At 43.3% G+C, this 20,908-nt stretch overlaps 1 protein-coding gene across 1 annotated transcript; it reads right to left on the bottom strand.

The window, feature by feature from the left end:
• Positions 1-418: 418 nt before the first annotated feature.
• On the bottom strand, positions 419-5,007 carry LOC118400504 (G-protein coupled receptor 37-like 1). Its single transcript, XM_035797437.2, has 2 exons — positions 4,071-5,007; positions 419-3,136 (listed from the first exon to the last, which is right to left on the bottom strand). Exons 1-2 carry the CDS (start codon positions 4,764-4,766, stop codon positions 2,165-2,167), a joined length of 1,668 nt encoding a protein of 555 aa, XP_035653330.1. The 5' UTR covers positions 4,767-5,007; the 3' UTR covers positions 419-2,164.
• Positions 5,008-20,908: the final 15,901 nt, after the last annotated feature.

Raw genomic sequence — 20,908 nt, 5'->3', positions numbered from 1 at the left:
TTGAATGTGACGGTAGCTTGGCAACTCCCCCGGTGGTTGACCATTGTAATGCAGTGAGGGGGCTGGGGAGAAGGCTGAGGAACAATGCTCTTCTTATGAGAGCCCCCCTCTCTCAGGCCCAGGCAGAACTAAGTGGGAGGACAAATATTTCAGCTCAGGGAGCCGAGACGGAATACACAGGACAGGGGCAACCAGATGAAAAATCCTCACTGTCAATATCCCCTCTACTGTGAGTGTGTGTGTGAGTGGATGATGGATGAATGTGTGTCTGTTAGAATGTGTATGTGTGTAGGTGTGTGCATTGTGTGTGGGCAGACGTGGTGGTCTCTTTAATATGACACTGACTTGTTCATGCACTGATAGATGCATGCTTTCCCTCAGCCATGATTTATTTTCCAGTGGAAAACAAGACCACAGACATTGTCTCACTGTTTATTGGGTACAACTGAATACAAAATAGACAAAACATCTGATACACAGTCAGTTCCGATAGTAAATACTACCTCAGATACACAATGTTAAATTCAAACCAGCCATAATTACAGTATATTCACAATACAAGAGAATACATACCAATTCCCCCGAAAACTATAAATGTTTTTATTTATCGTTTTTTACAACATTCATATGATTTGACTGATCTCTTTTTGAGGAAGGAAAGTTATGAGAAGTACAGATTGTATACATGTACAAGGTAATATTGAGGACAATGAAAGTTGTTCATTGGGACCTGATATCTGAGCAAGTCAAAATGTTCCACTGTTGTGTCACGACAGTATAACACAATATATCAGCATTGTATCGGTCAGATTGTACTCTACACAGATTCACCATTTTTGTAGGGATTGGTTAGGTTCTATCTCGACATCTATCAACCTATTGACACAAGAGCCATTGTGTGGACTAGTGGTTACATTAAAAGCTTTTAATAATCATGAATAATGTTAATCTGTAGAAGAGATGTGGTGTTAAGATCTGGGCCCGTATGCACACAGTGTCTCAGAGTAGGAGTGCTGATCTAGGATCTGGCCATATAATATTATTCATTATGATCTAAAAGTCAAAACTGATCCAAGATCAGCACTCCTACTCTGAGACGCTTTGTGGATATTGGCCCTGAGCAATGTTACTAGCTCTGCAGAAGATGCTCAGCAATAGTATGGTTCTTGAGGGGAAACATGTTGAGAAAACCCTGAGCTGCACATCTAAAATACTACAACACAACAGTGAATTATTAACACACAAGACAGTTGATTTGCGCCCTATTCCTGGAGAAATCGTAGGAAGACTACACTGTAGTGGTTGTTATTTACTCAGATAATGACCAGTAATATTTACTCCACGTGTAAACAGTCAGTCACCAGTGGTGATGGGTGTTATGACGTGTGTTTGACGGGTACCATTCTATCACAGTTCTTCCCCTGTAGATCACTGTGAGATGAGGTGCAGGCCAGGGGAATAGAGAGGAGTTAGAGAGAGAACAATTAGCCCACAGACAGAGGATCCCTCAATGGCTCTTTCTGTTGTTTATTTCCACTAATAAAACACAGGAAATTAGAAAACACAACTTGAATCCAGACCATAATTCACAGCGAAGAGAATTGTTTGCTTTTTAAAATGTTATTTATCAAACGTGAGTATACTAGTAAAAGAAAGTCAAGAAAAGTTAATGTCAGTGTATTCAGCTCTGGATCTCTCCCAGCATTCAGCTGTGCCACTACAATTGATATGTTGTCTCATGTCATAATGGATTGTCTGTAATGATCTTCATCACTTATCTCACGGCTAGGAGGGATTGAAGACAACCAAAGCCCTAGCCATGAGTATATTCAGTAGTCTGTCTGTAACCACAAGTCTCTCAAAACAAATCGCCTTAAACTCAAGAGGTGTCTTTAAGCAGAAAGTCACCCGCTGTGCATGATGATGTCCATAGTGCTGTCTACCTTTTATTCTCAAGAGTCTTCTTGGTAAAATAAGTGTCCCTCTAAGGACCAAGAATTATAGAGATCATTTATCTTCATTCAGTGCAATGCCCAGCACAGCCAGTGTGGGCAGAGAGAGGTTGGGGTAAGAGAGCTGGGTTCTTGAGGTCCAAGGGTAGCGTGAGCATTTTGTCCTCCAATGAGGTGACTCCTGGCTAGGCAGGGAGAAGGCAAGAGAAGACTCAGCAGGGTGTTCCGATGGCCATGAGAGAGGAGCGGTCTTTGACCTTGTCATAGAAGATGGCTGGTATGGTTCCAGACACAATATGCAGCTGCTCCTCTTTGGTGGAGGACGGAGAGAGTGATGACGGGGATGAGAGAGAGGAGGGGTAGGTAGAGACTGCGGTGGTGGTAGTGGAGGATGATGAGGATGAAGAGGCTCCATTGGGTAGACATTCCTCACAGCAACAACAGCAACAGTCCATGAAGGCTTGGCCCAGAGAATGACACAGACACAGGAACAACACCGGCGTTGCCGAGCAACGGACAAACAAAAGGAACTGGCCAATCAGAGCCAGCAGGGCCTCAGTCGTTGTGGAGATGGGGTTGGCGATGTAGGCCAGGGCAATGTTACAGACGTTCTCGGGGAGGTTACACACGGCGTAAACGATGGCCAACGCCACGACTGTAGAACTACACCTACGGTCTCTCTTCAGCTGCTGCTTCTTGGAAGAGGAGGAGGACGACGACAAAGAGGACGAGGAGGAAGGGCGTATTCTTTTTCCTCCTACTACTGTGCTGCTCCCATGTTTCATCCGTGCCTCCTCAGCGACAACGTGTCTCGTCACCAGCTGGCAGGCGAGGGTGAAGAGGAGCGGCAGGCAGAAGTAGCAGCCGAAGTACCACCACATGCGGGCCTCGTGGTAGGTCAGCACCAGGGAGTAGACCGACTCAGGCAGGCTCAAGGAGGGCCTCCGGACACACAGGTCCACCACGTAGCCCCCTGGCTGAACGGAGACCTCCTGGGTGAGCTGCCACAGCAGCAGCTCTGGAGCGGCCAGGACCATGGAGCCAATCCAGACCACAGACAGCTTGGCCAGGATGGACTGGCAGGGCTCCACCCGTGGGGCCTGAGGCTGGGGGCTGGTCGCTGCGTGGAACCGGTCGATGGTCAATGCACATAGGCTGAATGTGGCTACTCCCAGAGAGGTCACCTAGAGAGAGATGGGGAGAGAGGGAGGGGAAAAAGGCAGAGAGGGAAGATGGGGGAGAGTGGGGTGAGGGAAAAGAAGGAGAGAAAATAAGAGGACAGTGGAAAGGAGAGAAAGAGACTGAATGGGATTGAGTGACACTGGTTTCAACAGAAGATGCTCATTTGGCAGATCTTGATGCTGATTTTGAGGGTTCTCCAACCCACCAAGAAAAAACTGGGGGAAACACTACTGCTCCAAATAAATTCCCCCTATGAATATGCAAATGAACCTATTCAGCTGGGTTGAAAAGAGCATATAGAATAGCATTAGAATGTCCCTCTGACCCAGATCCTCTCCTTGATAAGAGTTCTTAAGAACCTCAGTTAATTACACACACCCCACCAGACAACTAACGTGAGGCGCTCGTTAGCATAACAATAGGCTAACTACCATAACACATAGGCAGCTGGCAGACGGGGGCGATATACACCGGCAGTGGTGCACAGTGCAATTACAACATATAAAACACACACATTATGGTGATTAAGTACAGTTTGAGTCTGAAAGACATTGGAAATACCCAGACCAAGGGAACAGCCAGAGCAGGGCTTGCACCATCAACCCTGAAAATGCACTCTTCCAGCCCTTATAAGCAGAGGCGGCCCCAGTGCACTCACACAGGGACTATATTAAAAAGCTATGCGAATAGTGGGTTATAACCACCATCCTGTCGTCCCTATATGTGTAGGTATAATCATTTTTATTGCTGCAAAAGTATAACTTGTGTGTATGACTGGTCTACTGTTCAATAATGGGAGAACGAGGAAAGATAGAGGTGTGATGCAGAAATAACGGGACACATACGCGTGACGCAACAGGTGCATCTCTTTGTGCTTGTTAATGCACACTGCCGAAATGCCCTCACGTGCGTGGAAGTTCAAGGTGAACTGTTTACCTCCATGTAGGGCACGATCCGACAGGACAGGTCCCCTAGCAACCTTCTCTTGGTGAGCTCGTTGAAGACGACCACGGGCAGACAGAAGAAGAGCACGAGGAAGTCCCAGAATGCCAGACTGGCCAGGATGCAGTTCCACGCGCTTTTCAGGTAATAATTGTGCCAAACGATACACATGAGCGCGAGGTTACCAACGATGCCCATGGCGAATAGGATGAGGGCGAGGAGCATCACTGCGTAAGCCCCGTATGAGCTGTCGGTTACCGGGTAGAGCGGGTTGTGGAACAGCACCGAGCCCTTGGAAGAGTTTCCCCGGGTTCTGCCGTGCCTGTCCGGGGTGCTGTTGGCCAGTTGTGGGCCCTTGGGCGTTGTGAAGTAGACGTCCGGTTCATACGGTCTGGGGTGTTGGTAGCTGTGAGGAGACTGCTGGTCCTGTTTCCTCGAGCTCCCATCCTTGGCACCCCGGGGGATTCTCTTTTGGTTGGCGTCTGATTCATGCATCAGCGGTTCGATATATCCCATATCACCTCCAATCTGATTCAGATTCAACTCAGAGTCTGACTCCCCGGTCCCCGTCGTCAGTGCACCTGCAGCCCCGTCCGTCTCCTCAGTCCTCAGCGCTGTGTAACCAGGAACGACATGACGGGGCTCCGCAGCGCTCAGAAAAAGTAGCAACAAAGCAAAAAGAGGAGTCATTTTCAGAGTTGAATTATGTTTGTCTTTCACCTTGATAGAACGCTGAGAGCAATGTAGTTCTATGTTCTGCAAGTGTTGAGCTAGTTTAGAATGATAACTCCAGTCTATAAGTCAAATATATCCACAACTAGTTTTAGAAGAGTGTCCAAACTTCAGTCCGCCTGCTGGTTCGTTCTGATGTACAATTTTGAGCTTCTGTCTGGCTCAAACTTGCATTCATTATGTTCTGCAAATGGAAGAGACCACATCTGCCCTCTTGTGGCCGAGATAGACGAGGCAAGGACCTCAAACTGTATTCAGAGCAAACGCATAGTTCAGTTCAATCAAAGCAAGTCAATTCATCTTTATCTGGGAATCCCTATATTGGCAGTGGTGGAAAAAGTACCCTATTGTCATACTTGAGTAAAAGTATAGATACCTTAATATAATGTTACTCAAGTAAACGTGGAAGTCACCCAGTAAAATACTACTTGAGTAAAAGTCTAAAAGTATTTGGTTCTAAATATACGTAAGTATCAAAAGTAAAAGTATAAATAATTTCAAATTCCTTATATTAAGCAAAGCAGATGGCACCATGTTCTTGTTTTTTTAAATTTACGGATAGCTAGGGGCACACTCCAACACTCAGACATCATTTATAAAAGATGCATTTGTGGTTAGTGAGTCTGCCAGATCAGAGGCAGTAGGGATGACCAGGGATGTTGTCTTGATAAGTGTGTGAATTGAACCATTTTCCTGTCCTGTTAAGCATTCAAAATCTAACAAGTACTTCTCGGTGTCATGGAAAATGTAGGGAGTACAAAGTAAATTATTTTCTTTAGGAATATAGTGAATTAAAAGTTAAAGTTGCCCAAAATATAAATAGTAAAGTACAGATACTCCAAAAAACTACTTAAGTAGTACTTTAAAGTATTTTTACAACACTGCATATTGGCCATATTTCCCCCAAAATGTCTGGAAAATAAACAAAAACAATGTGCTGTGGACAGGAAATGTTAGATATATATGCTGTTTATGTCCTACTAGAAGGTACTAGAATGTACATGTACAGACAGGTGTTTAATGGGGCAGGTTGACTGTACAGTCGTGGCCAAACTTTTTAAGAATGACACAAATATTAATTTGAACAAAGTCTGCTGCCTCAGTTTGTATGATGGACATTTGCATATACTCCAGAATGTTATGAAGAGTGATCAGATGAATTGCAATTAATTGCAAAGTCCCTCTTTGCTAAATGAACTGAATCCCCCAAAAACATTTCAACTGCATTTCAGCCCTGCCACAAAAGGACCAGATGACATCATGTCAGTGATTCTCTTGTTAACACAGGTGTGAGTGTTGACGAGGACAAGGCTGGAGATCACTCTGTCATGTTGATTGAGTTTGAATAACAGACTGGAAGCTTCAAAAGGAGTGTGGTGCTTGGAATCCTTGTTCTTCCTCTGTCAACCATGGTTACCTGCAAGGAAAAACGTGCCATCATCATTGCTTTGCACAAAAAGGGCTTCACAGGCAAGCATTGCACCTAAATAAACCATTTATCGGATCATGAAGAACTTCAAGGAGAGCGGTTCAATTGTTGTGAAGAAGGCTTCAGGGCGCTCAAGAAAGTCCAGCAAGCGCCAGGACCGTCTCCTAAAGTTGATTCAGCTGCGGGGTCGGGGCACCACCAATACAAAGCTTGCTCAGGAATGGCAGCAGGCAGATGTGAGTGCATCTGCACGCACAGTGAGGTGAAGACTTTTGGAGGATGGCCTGGTGTCAAGAAGGGCAACAAAGAAGCCATTTATTTCCAGGAAAAACATCAGGGACAGACTGATATTCTGCCAAAGGTACAGGGATTGGACTGCTGAGGACTGGGGTAAAGTCATTTTCTCTGATGAATCCCCTTTCCGATTGTTTGGGGCATCGGGAAAAAAGCTTGTCCGGAGAAGACAAGGTGAGCGCTACCATTAGTCCTGTGTCATGCCAACAGTAAAGCATCCTGAGACCATTCATGTGTGGGGTTGCTTCTCAGTAAAGGGAGTGGGCTCATTCACAATTTTGCCTAAGAACACAGCCATGAATAAAGAATGGTACCAACACATCCTCCGAGAACAACTTCTCCCAACCATCCAGGAACAGTTTGGTGACGAACAATGCCTTTTCCAGCATGATGGAGCACCTTGCCATAAGGCAAAAGTGATAACTAACAAAACATCAATATTTTGGGTCCATGGCCAACTCCCCAGACCTTAATCCCATTGAGAACTTGTGGTCAATCCTCAAGAGGCGGGTGGACAAACAAAACCCCACAAATTCTGACAAACTCCAAGCATTGATTATGCAAGAATGGGCTGCCATCAGTCAGGATGTGGCCCAGACATTAATTGGCAGCATGCCAGGGCGGATTGCAGAGATCTTGAAAAAGAAGGGTCAACACTGCAAATATTGACTCTTTGCATCAACTTCATGTAATTGTCAATAAAAGCCTTTGACACTTATGAAATGCTTGTAATTATACTTCAGTTTTCCATAGTAACATCTGACACAAATATCTAAAGACACTGAGGCAGCAGACTTTGTGAAAATTAATATTTGTGTCATTCTCAAAACTTTTGGCCATGACTGTATATATTATACAGGGTATTTATTAACTTTAAAGTCCCATTATAGTCTAAATTATGTTGTTCCTGTGTTTTATATCATACAGCTGATGAAACTAACACTGTAAAAGTGTGGAAAACATTTGATCAGTGTTATTTCCGGATAGTTGCTTGTTGAAAATGCAATCTACACCAGCCTGGTCTCATAGACTAGACGTAACATACTAAATGTAAATCTGAAACAACCAAATTAGTATTATATGTTATGTTGGGTATGGTTACATGAGACAGACCCTTACTTAACCTTTTCACGGATGAGTTCCAAATATCTCTAACGGTCACCCCCAGTGTGAGTGTTTTTATACATGTGATGTCAGAATGCATTCACTGGTTCAAAATGTGATTGTTACGCAAATGGCAGTTAACCCAAGCTGTACTCAAACCAAGGCACGCAGCATGCTAATTATCTATAGGCTATGTTTCAACTTCTCAATTTCAATTAATTTTCTAACAAGTTTATTTTCTAACAACAGTTTGATTGAGGTGTGTTCCGCCTTCTCATTAATTCACATAGAAGTAGCCATTTTAATGTTGCGGACAACTTATGTTTGAGGCTTTACTGAGCCAGACAAAATTCACTCTTCGACCAGAGTCCAAGCACTTCCCCAGTGTTTCCCCAGATCAAGTATGCAGACATTTTCTCATCTCCAGGCAGAACAGAACTTGCACAAACCTTTCCCCCCTGGCACATTTTCCAGCTGGCGCACGCATTGCCTTCATTGTTTTTTCCTTACTCAAAATAACTTTTAAAAATAACTCCATGTATTTATGGCGCATACTGTATTTACTGTTTTATTAATGTTTTTAAGTGCTGGTGACAAATCATGCATTAGAATTCTTACATAGATTTTAATGTACACATATGTGTGTAAAATACAACTACAAGAAAGCAGACTGGGATAAATACAGAAATTGCATTACAGACAAGATAACAAATATTGCAGTAACAACACAGAGCCCCAAAGATCTGGACCAGCTGGCGGAGAGAATAGGGAGTATCATCATCCAGTCCCGGGAAGAGACCATCTCACTTACCACCACAACAACAACTCCCACCACATATCCTCAGTCTCATTAAGAAGAAAATAAAGATCCGGAGAGACTTTATTAGAACAAGAGCACCCAACCTGAAGACAGAAGTTAATCGGTTGCAGAATCAGATCAGAAATCAACTTACCCTGCCTTCAATCAGCAGCTAGATGCAGACACCAACCCCCGGGCCTTCTGGCAAAAAAATCTAAACAATCAACGGAGACAAAACAAATAACATCATACCTGTGCTAAAGTCTCAAAAGAAAGTCATCGAAGACAACGAAACAAAAGCAACATTATTCAGAAACCACCTACAAAATGTTCATTCTTGAATAATTTTGCACGCCCAATTTTTCAGTTTGATTTGTTAAAAAAGTTTGAAATATCCAATAAATGTCGTTCCACTTCATGATTGTGTCCCACTTGTTGTTGATTCTTCACAAAAAACACAGTTTTATATCTTTATGTTTGAAGCCTGAAATGTGGCAAAAGGTTGCAAAGTTCAAGGGGGCCGAATACTTTCGCAAGGCACTGTATTCCCCACAGTGACCGGATGTACATATACTAACCAAAAGCCATAGATTACAGGCAACATCCGCACTGAGCTAAATGCAAGGGCTGCCATTTTTCAAGGAGCGGGACACAAATCCAAATGCTATGCCCTCCCACAAGCCATCAAACAGTCAAAGTGTCAATACAGGACTAAGATCGAATCCTACTACACCGGCTCTGACGCTCGTTGGATGTGGCAGGGCTTGCAAACTATCACGGATTCCAAAGGGATACCCAGCTGTGAGCTGCCTAGTGAAGCGAGGCTACCAGACGAGCTAAATGCCTTCTATGCTTGCTTTGAGGCAAGCAACACTGAACCGGATGACTGTGTGATCACACTCTCCATAGCCGATGTGAGTATGACCTTTAAACAGGTTAACATTCACAAGGCCGCAGGGCCAGATGGATTACCAGATGGAGTACTCATAGCATGCACTGACCATCTAACATCTCTACCTGACCAAGTCTTTAATACCCATGTTTAAAGCAGACCACCATAGTCCCTGTGCCCAAGAGCGCCAATGTAACCTGTCTAAATGACTATCGCAGCGTAGCACTCACATCTGTAGCCTTGAAATGCTTTGAAAGGCTGGTCATGGCTCACATCAACACCATCATTCAAGACACCCGGGACCCACTCCAATTCGCATACCACCCCAACAGATCCACAGTTGATGCAATCTCTATTGCACTCCACTCTGCCCTTTCCCACATGGACAAAAGGAACACCTACGTGAGAAGGCTGTTCATTGACTCCAATTCAGCATTCAACAGCATAGTTCTTCACTAAGCTAAGAACCCTGGGATAAAACACCTTACTCTGCTATTGGACATTGGACTTTCTGATGGGCCACCCCAAGTGGTGAGGGTAGGCAACAACACATCCACCACACGGAACCTCAACACGGGGGCCCCTCATGGGTGCGTGCTTAGGAAAGGAGGGCCGTGCACACCCCCATTCACATAAACGAGTCCATAGTGGAGTTGGTCGAGAGCTTCAAGTTCCTTGGTATCCACATCCCTAAGGCTCTATCATGGTCCAAACACACCAAGACAGTCGTTAAGTGTGTCCTCAGATCCTGAAAATGTTCTACAGCTGCACCATCGAGAGCATCCTGACGAGTTGCAACTGGGGGGTAGTGTGTGGGGCCGAGCTTCCTGCCTCCTTTCATCCAGGACCTCTATACCAGTCGGTGTCAGAGGAAGGCTCTAAAAATTGTCAAAGACTCCAGCCACCAAGTCTGTTCTCTCTGCTACCGCACTGCAAGCTGTACCAGAGAGCAAAGTCTGGGGTCAAAAGGCTCCTGAACAGCTTATACCCCAAAGCCATAAGTCTGCTGAACAGTTAATTAAACGGCTACCAGGACTCTCTGCTTATCACACCCCTACCTACAGTCGTGGCCAAAAACATTGCCACTCTTGCACTTCTTTAAGGTAACTCACAATTTGCCCTAAAATAAGTTGATATTGAACAAAGTATTTGGTCTCCACAATTCTTTATTTCACTATTAATATTACAGAACCTAATATATCCATTTTATTCAGAAAATAAACATAAATGGCATTGACCAAACTAGCCTCTACAGGATCGGTGTCACCCGCCGCGGGACGGTTGAGCTAACGTAGACTAATGTGATTAGCACGAGGTTGTAAGTAACAAGAACATTTCCCAGGACATAGACATATCTGATATAGGCAGAAAGTTTAAATTCTGGTTAATCTAACTGAACTGTCCAATTTACAATAGCTTTTACAGTGAAAGAATACCATGCTATTGTTTGAGGAGAGTGCACAGTTATGAAAACTTGAAAATGTATTAATAAACCAATTATGCACATTTGGGCAGTCTTGATACAACATTTTGAACAGAAATACAATGATACATTTTATCATTTTTTTTAACCAGCTTTATTTAACCAGGTAAGCTAGTTGAGAACTTGTTCTCATATACAACCACAACCTGGCCAAGTTAAAGCAAAGCAGTGCGACACAAACAACAACACATACAGTCAATAATAATAAACATGCATACAGTCAATAACACAATAGGAAAAAAAGTATTTATACAGTGTGTGCAAATGGTGTGAGGAGGTAAGGCAATAAATAGGCCCTAGTAGCCAAGTAATTACAATTTAGCAAATGAACACTGGAGTGATAAATGAGCAGATGGTGATGTGCAAGTAGAAATACTGGTGTGCAAAAGAGCAGAAAAGTAAATAAAAACAATATGGGGATGAGGTAGGTAGATTGGGTGGGCTATTTACAGATGGGCTATGTATAGCTGTAGCGATCGGTTAGCTGCTCAGATAGCTGATGTTTAAAGTTAGTGAGGGAAGTATAAGTCTCCAGCTTCAGCCATTTTTGCAATTCGTTTCCAGTTACTGGCAGCAGAGAACTGGAAGGAAAGGTGGCCAAAGGAGGTGTTGGCTTTGGGGATGACCATTGAGATATATCTGCTGGAGCGCGTGCTACGGGTGGGTGTTGTTATGGTGACCAGTGAGCTGAGATAAGGCAGAGTTTTACCTAGCATAGACTTATAGGTGACCTGGAGCCAGTGGGTCTGGCGATGAATATGTTGAGAGGGCCAACCGACTAGAGCATACAGGTCGCAGTGATGGGTGGTATAAGGGGCTTTGGTGACAAAACGGATGGCACTGTGATAGGCTGCATCCAGTTGAGTAGAGTATTGGAAGCTATTTTGTAAATTCCTTTTCCGAAGTCGAGGATTGGTAGGATAGTCAGTTTTACGAGGGTATGTTTGGCGGAGTGAGTGAGGGAGGCTTTGTTGCGAAATAGGAAGCCGATTCTAGATTTAATTTTGGATTGTAGATGTTTAATATGAGTCTGGAAGAAGAGTTTACAGTCTAGCCAGACACCTATGTATTTGTAGTTGTCCATATATTCCAAGTCAGAACCATCCAGAGCAGTGATGTTAGTCGGGCGTGCGGGGGCAGGCAGCGAACGGTTGAAAAGCATGCATTTAGTTTTACTAGCGTTTAAGAGCAGTTGGAGACCACGGAAGGAGTGTTGTATGGCAGTGAAGCTCGTTTGGAGGTTAGTTGACACAGTGTCCAAAGAAGGGCCAGAAGTATACAGAATGGTGTCATCTGCATAGAGGTGGATCAGGGAATCACCCGCAGCAAGAGCGACATCGTTGATTTATACAGAGAAAAGAGTCGGCCCGAGAATTGAACCCTGTGGTACCCTCATAAAGACTGCTAGAGGTCCGGACAACAGGCCCTCCGATTTGACACACTGAGCTCTGTCTGAGAAGTATACTGCTTCCATCTGGTGGCCAAAATCTAAATTGCGCCTAACCTCATTGAAAATAAGAATTTGTTTTTAACTGACTTGCCTAATTAAATAAAGGTAAAGAAAAAAATATATAGCAGTGGTTAAAACTGGTCCTCTGAGTATATAAACAAAAGTTTGGTATACTTCCACTGGTATGCCATCCAGCCCTGGAGTTTTCCCAGCCTTAAAGGCTTTAATTTCATCAAGAAGTTCCTCTTCTGTAATTTGGCCTTCACATGGTCTGATATGTTAATATGTTATGGGGGTTTTATGCACTCTGGCGAAAGGGGCGTTCCATGACACCGACATAATGTCTGTGCTGACGTGGGTGTAGTCACTGACTGGTTAAGACTTTATATGAAAAACAATTATCTCGTTTAGAAGGCTAACATCACATTACGTCTTCTCTCAAATAATTCATATTTAATGTTATAAGTTCCACAACATTTAGATGTGAATCTGATAACTGAGATGTATACATTTGTAAATGTACAGTTATTTAGTTATACCATCCTTCATGATATCACAAAACAACAACTGTTGGACATGGTTATTCTTTAAATACCCACGGACCTTTCCCAATGTTTGGATTACAGAAATATTGTTTCATTATCAAGCCTTTTGATGTTGTAGTTTTGGTGGGAGGAATCTCCTTGTAACAAAATGTTTCTTTCCCCTCCATCCTGCAGAGCCCAAAGGCAGAGTTTCTACAACCATCATAAACGGCCAACTTCACCCCTCTCGGTAGAGAGAGGGCGCTGTAGAGCGGACTCACTGTAACCTGATCCTTCGGATCCTCACCGGAGAGTCATGATAGTGCCCAATATTGTTTGTACCCTGTTTTGTGCTGCTACCATGTTGTGCTGCTGCCATGTTGTGTTGCTACCATTCTGTGTTGTCATGTGTTGCTGCCCTGCTGTTGTTGTCTTAGGTCCCTCTTTATGTAGTGTTGTGTTGTATCTCTTGTCATGATGTGTGTTTTGTCCTATATTTTTCTTTTCTTTATTTTATTTTGCATCCCAACCTCCGTCCCCACAGGAGGCCTTTTGGTAGGCCATCATTGTAAATAAGAATTTGTTCTTAACTGACTTGTCAAGTGAAATAAAGGTTAAATAAATAAAAATAAAAATAAATACAATTACGAATTCAAAACTTATTTAATAAAAATTAAAAATGATAACATTTGAATTCAATATCCTTACACAAATTCTAAATTATAAAATTCAAATACATTTTCTGTTGGTACTGAAATAGCTCCATACTGAAATAGCTCCATTCTACACACAAACCTACCTCCGTCTCCCCCACCCCTACACCCACACATTTTCCTACACATACTCTATGTCATGGCAGGATTGTGTAAGTCTGGATAGTTTGAGTGACTGATCCCCTGTAGCTATATTTACCAGCTCTGTGATCGAAGTATAACCTGCATACAGCTGCAGGTGGAGGTAGAAGGGCGGGGCTGCTATTTGTAGAGTTAAGAGTCCCTGACCCTGAGATATTCTTAGCCTTAGCTAGCGACGTTAGATGATGGTATGACATGTGTAAGGTGTGTTATGGTTTGGCAAGGATTGATAGTATGGAATTAACGAGTGTGACTCAACTCTCAATGTGCCTCAAGCTCTTCCTGTTTATGTTATAATGTCAAACCTGGAGGGGTTTGATATGTTGGTATCGTAACTTCAGGCAACATCTAGGATTTCCCCCATTTACGTAAAATATTACTTTAAACAAAGCTTTTCCATTGTCTCAACATGAAGCAGCTTTTCCATCTGTGATGTACTGATGATAATTGCAGTCTCGATAGGATTCAAGGAAAATAACACATTCTCAAAATAACACTGTGAGTTGGGAGTTGCATAAATGCTTATCTTTAAAATGAATGATTAACTATCTTAATCAACAAGTAGTATGCCTTGGAAAAGTAAGCATTGTCTGAACCAGAATGGCCCATAGGGGCAGGAGTAGGGCTTTTTGTCAGCCGGTTATTGTGACGCAAAATGTTCCAGTCTCATGGTAATTAACAATGAATTAACATAAACACATTTAGCATCTCCAGTCATTCATACATACAAGCTGCTGATGCACGCCTTTGGAACAATGAAAAAATAATAACGCAACATGTAACGAGTTGGTCCCATGTTTCAGGAGCTGAAATAAAGATCCCAGAAATTACACAGGTGCACCTTGTGCTGGGGACAATAAAAGGCCATTAGAAAATGTGCAGTTTTGTCATACAACACAATGCCACAGATATCTCAAGGTTTGAGGGAGCGTAAACTTGTCATGCTTACTGCAGGAATTTCCAGCAGAGCTGTTGCCAGAGTATTGAATGTCCATTTCTCTACCATGGCAGAATTAGTTTAATTTTGGAGTATAGACTAGACCAATTATGTACCATTGACATCTTAAATCCGTTTTTTTAATGGTTTTCTGCCGTGCATAATATGCGGTAGGCTGTGTATTGTAAAAGGGCACAATTATTAATTTAATTCAGTTTTTTTGGTTAAAGAGACAATAGAGCTCTAAGTAGCATGCCATTAGTAACGTGATGGTCATTCATGAGTTGGGTAACTCCAACAACTGGTTGCAGATGACGTGGATATGGATTAAGGCAACCCCCTGCACCTCTCTGGTTCAGAGGGGTTGGGTTAAATGCGGAAGACACATTTCGGTTGAATGCATTCAGTTGTGCAGCTGGTATTCCCCCCACCCTTATTTGAAACCAGTCCGTCACCTGTTATGTAATTACACCATACGTCCACATAGAGGCAGTGTAATATGCTGTCTCCTTCTCCCTCTAATTCCATCTATATTTCTCTCTGGGTTCAACTAAGGATACTTGCCGCCTACTTAGGTATGACAAAGATAGTCATGATCTTTCCTCACTCAACATTTATAGTTTTCTAGTAGTTATGGCAGATGACGTCCAAACGTTGAATATTTTCTGTATGCAATAATTTAATGAAAAAAAACAACCTCTCACTATTGCACTACTGCACTGGAAGAAATATAGCCACCACCGTAACTTTTATTATGAAAGGGAGCTTATTGTAGATGTTATTTTTGGTATCACTGTTCTGGCCACTGTTTAATTCCCAATTAATCAAACCATAGAAAAGAAGGCAGCAGCTTCTATCAGGAGGCAGGAGAGAGAACCTAAAAATAACCCTGACATACTTGTCTTTGGTCACTGTTAGGCCTGTGTGTGTGTGTGTGTGTGTGTGTGTGTGTGTGTGTGTGTGTGTGTGTGTGTGTGTGTGTGCGTGTGCGTGTGCGTGTGCGTGTGTGTGTGTGTGTGTGTGTGCTTGCGTGCAGGTTTGTTAAGAGAAATCAGTACAAAGAATAATGCCTTTGTTCAACACTCCTCCTTTGACCCCCTCCCTTGGTTTGTTGCACCTATTGTCTTTCACTTTCTCCAAAGCTGACATAACTGGATTCTCTGGTTCTTGCCAAACCCTTATCTGTCTGTTTAAAGAATACACACATCTCTTGGCCCCCTACAGTACGAGCTCTCGCAGTCTAACGTCAGAATAGGACATTCATCCATGTTTCTCAAACGCCGAATTGTTTAAGGATAAATGTAGTCATTATCTTCACATTTTTATGGTTATGGTTAAGTTTAGGCCTTAACTCCGAATTCTTAAGGATAGGCATTATCTCCAAATGGTTAAGGTAAGGGTTAAAGTTTGGGATACGCTTAAAACCAAAATATCAACAACAACAAAAATGATCACTGGATTTGAACATTCAATCTTTGGAACCACAAGCAGATGCTTACGCCCATCCCCACCCACAATGCACTAGCAAAACTGAAACCTAATGGCCGGTTACAACTTGAAATCCCGACGTCGTCAGACATGGATGGACGTCGAATACTGACTCGTATCACGGGTGACCCGCCTGCTGTCCCATGATGCAGCAAATATCATAATGGTGTTTTAATCAACTAAGAGGAATCTACCTGGGGACTGACCTAAATACCTTTCATCACTATCTGGGGACTGACCTAAATACCTTTTATTATTATCTGGCCACAGAAGACAGAAGCATTTTATCGGAATCTAATTAGCAAAAATACCCATAAAAATCTGCCAATTTACCCTAGAGATATCTGTTTTTTTTTGCATTGCCATGACCTCGTCCCCAGTGAAAGTTGCTCCCCTGTCTCAAATTACAGACTGCACGCTGTTCAGAGGTGCTAAGTACCCATACCCGGCAAACACTATTGGTGAGTCTGAGCCTTTAGTGTCTTTACTTTGTCACATCATGGCTGATAGGCTCGTAAACATGGTTGACAGATGGTGCTGAAAGTGATGTTGGAGGGCCAGAATTGAGAATGGGGCATTGGTGGTCTATGGAACCCCAAATGCATCAGGTCAGTGTGTGGACACACTGCCCTACAAAGAGTGCCGGTCTTCGGACATGAGATGGTGAACATAATCAAATCAAATAAATTGGATTTTATTGGTCACATGCAGATGTCATTGCCGGTGTAGCGAAATCCTTTTATTCCTAGCTCCAACAGTGCAGTAATATCTAACAATGAAACTGATTCCCTGCCATTCCATCTTGGAAATTAACTAAACTTAATTCCAAAGCAAATCATGTTGAATTGAGCTGACCTGAGATGTCTGGAAGCTGATTGGCTGCTTCTTTAGATAATCAGAGCTTACCTGACTTGAAACAGGTTCATGTTAACTGTAAACAAGCAATGTGTCTCTCGCCAAACCAGTCTTTACCCCAAATCTATTCCTGACATGTTGCTCATCCTTTGACTGGAACATGCAGGAGGCCACATACTGGAAAGATGCTTTACATGATTGCCGTTATGGTAAAAATGTGTGTTTGTGTGTGTGTGTGTTATTGCTCTCATTCCTATGGGTGAATACCTTGGCATATCTACCAGCCAAGTCTTTGCAGTGGCCACGAAAAAGCATCACATGATGAACTGTACCTTTTACAACATTGTAACACTTTGTATAGACTTCTGTCATAGAAAATTATTTTCTATCCAAATTCTGACTGCAAAAAGGCTGTGCTTTAGAGAGGACATAAGCAGAAGTAGTCTGAACCATTTGACTATTAATGCAAATAAAAGACTGCTGAAATATACGCACGCACACACACACACACACACACACACACACACACACACACACACACACACACACACACACACACACACACACACACACACACACACACACACACACACACACACACACACACACACACACACACACACACACACACACACACACACACACACACAGCCTACTCATTCTCTCCTGTGAATGAACAATGACAAGCACAGTCTTGTCACTCAGATTAAATATTTGTGTGTGCCTGAGTGCATGCATAAGAAGTGAGTGTGTGTTTGTGCGCGTGTATGTGTGCGTGTGCGTGTATGTGTGCTCGTGAGTGCATGTGAGTGTGTGAGAGAGTTAACTGTGGGCAGCCTGTCAGGTTTGGTTGATTACAGCGTTGGTATCAGCGTGTCGTTCTCTACAGAGCCTTGGAAATCAGAGCAGCCACATCTCTGGAGCCCTGTTGTTGCTCTGGAGAGTGAATGTTATTTATAGTAAGGGTTACATGGAGAAAATCCGACCTCTCTGAAATGAAAATGGATTGCCGTCCAAAATATATTTTACCAAAACCCTCTCCAAAACTCTTGAAAAAAAAACACATTTAGCAAGTGACCCTCCCCTATACCCTGAACATAGGGGGGGGTCAAAATCAAAAGTAACAGTCGGTATCTGGTGTGGCCACCAGCTGCATTAAGAACATCTCCTCCTCATAGACTGCACCAGATATGTCAGTTCTTGCTGTGAGATGTTACCCCACTCTTCCACCAAGGCACCTGCAAGTTCCCGGACATTTCTGGGGGGAATGGCCCTAGCCCTCACCCTCCGATCCAACAGGTCCCAGACGTGCTAAATGGGATTAAGATTCGGGCTCTTCGCTGGCCATGGCAGAACACTGACTTTCCTGTCTTTCAGGAAATCACTCACAGAACGAGCAGCATGGCTAATGGCATTCTAATGCTGGAGGGTCATGTCAGCATGAGCCTGCAGGAAGGGTACCACATGAGGGAGGATGATGTCTTCCCTGTAACGCACAGCGTTCAGATTGCCTGTAATGACAACAAGCTCAGTCCGATGATGCTGTGACACACCACCCCAGACCATGACAGACCCTCCACCTCCAAATCGATCCCGCTCCAGAATACAGGCCTTGGTGTAATGCTCATTCCTTTCGACGATAAACGTGAATCCGACCATCAACCCTGGTTAGACAAAACCTTGACTCGTCAGTGAAGAGCACTGCCTTACAAACAGGCCTACAAGCCCTCAGTCCAGCCTCTCAGCCTATTGCGGACAGTCTGAGCACTGATGGAGGGATTCTGCGTTCCTGGTGTTACTCAGGCAGTTGTTGCCATGCTGTACCTGTCCCGCAGGTGCTTACAGTATGGACATTGGGCATCTTTCTTTTTATTGTTTTCAGAGTCAGTAGAAAGGCCTCTTTAGTGTCCTAAGTTTTCATAACTGTGACCTTAATTGCCTACCGTCTGTAAGCTGTTAGTGTTTTAACGACCCTTCCACAGGTGGCTGTTCATTAATTGTTTATGGTTCATTGAACAAGCATGGGAAACAGTGTTTTAACCCTTTACAATGAAGATCTGTGAAGTTATTTGGATTTTCATGAATTATCTTTGAAAGACAGGGTCCTGAAAAAGGGAAATTATTTTTTTTGCTGAGTTTAGTACGAACTGGCCATGACTGACCCAGCAGACTCGGACTGGCTCCTGTCGTAGCTGAATCAGAATTAGTTGGGTAACATAGATAAATAAGATGTTTAATTTACTTTCATAATATGCTTATGTAAGATACTTGTCATTAGAATGTCTCTTTTTGGACTATACTGTCGGCAGTTGCATTTTTCCTTTATTCTCTAGGGAAAGTCACTTGGGGCCCAGAGAGGGGAGAGGTCAGAATGGAACATTGTCTTCATATGTGAATGTATCTGTTAAACCATGTGATGGGGAGATGTTGTGGAAAATTGCAAGATTATGTTATAGTGCTTGTAAAATAATTGTATAATCTTTGTATTGCATTAGAATGGTTGTTTTATTCGACAGAATATAATCTGACGAGTATTATGTGTGTGTGTTCCACTGAGGATGGGCCTCTATGAGGTAGTACTGACAGAGGAGATTTACGATGTCTTTGGCCAATAAAGCCTAAAGAGTATTCCAGATAGTGAGGTAATGTCTTGGTACTATGAAGTACCAGGTACGAGATTAGAATCTCGTTTTAGACACCAAAGTGAACGATAATTTATAGCTAATTCTATCTGGCTATGGGATAATCCTCTCTCAAGTAGAAGGCCCATTGTGAAGTTTCTGAGATCTGTGGTTCGTCATGTGAGTTGAGAGGGGTGTATCTTGGCTATAAAAGATACTAGAATTATTTAGTAAGCACTCTCAGAATTAATTTATAGACACTGAATTGATCTGAGAGTCAAAGGGCTATGGTGAAGCTCATATAATTAAATATGAAGTTTAAAATATAACTCTGATTTGTGTGTGGTTTGTAAACTCCTTTAGTAATACAGGAAATTACCATGACACTCCGGAACGCTGTCTCCCTGCAGGGAGTCACCATTGAAAAACATGAGAAGCTACTTCAGAACCTTATGGAAGGTCTCCATATGATAGAGGGACGCCATGACCTCCTGGACTCTCCGTAAATCCCCCTGCCAGTGATGATTTTGTACAATCTACCCCATCTTCCCGAGAACCCTGCTTACCTCCTCCTGAGCGCTATGTTGGGGACCCTGGAACCTGCCGGGCGTTTCATTCCCAGTGCTCCCTCATCTATAAGCTGCAGCCCTCCTCATTCTCTTTGGACCGTTCAAGAATAGTGTATCTTATAACGCTATTGTCTGGTAGGGTGCTCTCCTGGGCTACGGAGTTTTGGGAGCAACAATCCGCCATTTGCCTTTGTTTGGAGGAGGAGAGGAAGGTATTCCATTCTCCAGTGTCCAGGAGAGAGGCAGCCCAAAAGCTACTTTGAAGAACCCCGTAGTGGGCAGACTACATGGTAGACATTCACACATTGGCCGCCGAGAGTGCCTGGAACCTGTAGTCTCTGTTCGAAACTTTTCCTCTTGGACTATCAGAGACAAGCTTGCAGCTCGGGAGATACCTCTAGACATCGACTCCCTCATAGCCTTAACTACAAGGATCGGTGGACGTCTACGGAGGGAGAGGTCTGTTTTTGGCCCCACTCGTTCGTACACGGCTCCTTTCTCGCCCGAAGAACCCCCGAATCCCCGACGCCTGCATTTCCGAAGGGATCCAAAGTCACTTGAGTTCTCTCGGGAATCATTGGTAATGGGTGACTCGTTTTCTACTGTGCCTATGCAATGGTGCAGAGCTAGATTGTCGCCTCAGGAACGATTACATAGGCTTAACTCCAACAGTTTCCTTTATTGTGCTGCTACAGGGCATTACAGATCCACTTGTCCAGTAACAAACATGAGAGATATTGTGGTTAAATCTGATTACCCACCAGAGAAAAGGGAAACGTTTTTGGACAAGGTTCCGGAGGG

Source organism: Oncorhynchus keta, chromosome 21 (genome assembly GCF_023373465.1).
Source record: "Oncorhynchus keta strain PuntledgeMale-10-30-2019 chromosome 21, Oket_V2, whole genome shotgun sequence".
Taxonomy (NCBI): Eukaryota; Metazoa; Chordata; class Actinopteri; order Salmoniformes; family Salmonidae; genus Oncorhynchus; species Oncorhynchus keta.
Note: the sequence above shows the minus strand (reverse complement) of the source record. Positions and strands in the feature narration are given on the sequence as shown.

What these genes read in the sequence shown, in the direction of transcription:
- LOC118400504 (XM_035797437.2), bottom strand. Translation starts at nt 4,766, where the DNA reads ATGACTCCTCTTTTTGCTTTGTTGCTACTTTTTCTGAGCGCTGCGGAG. An exon ending in GGATCGTGCCCTACATGGAG is followed by an intron (nt 3,137 to 4,070) that starts GTAAACAGTTCA and finishes ATCTCTCTCTAG; the next exon opens with GTGACCTCTCTGGGAGTAGC.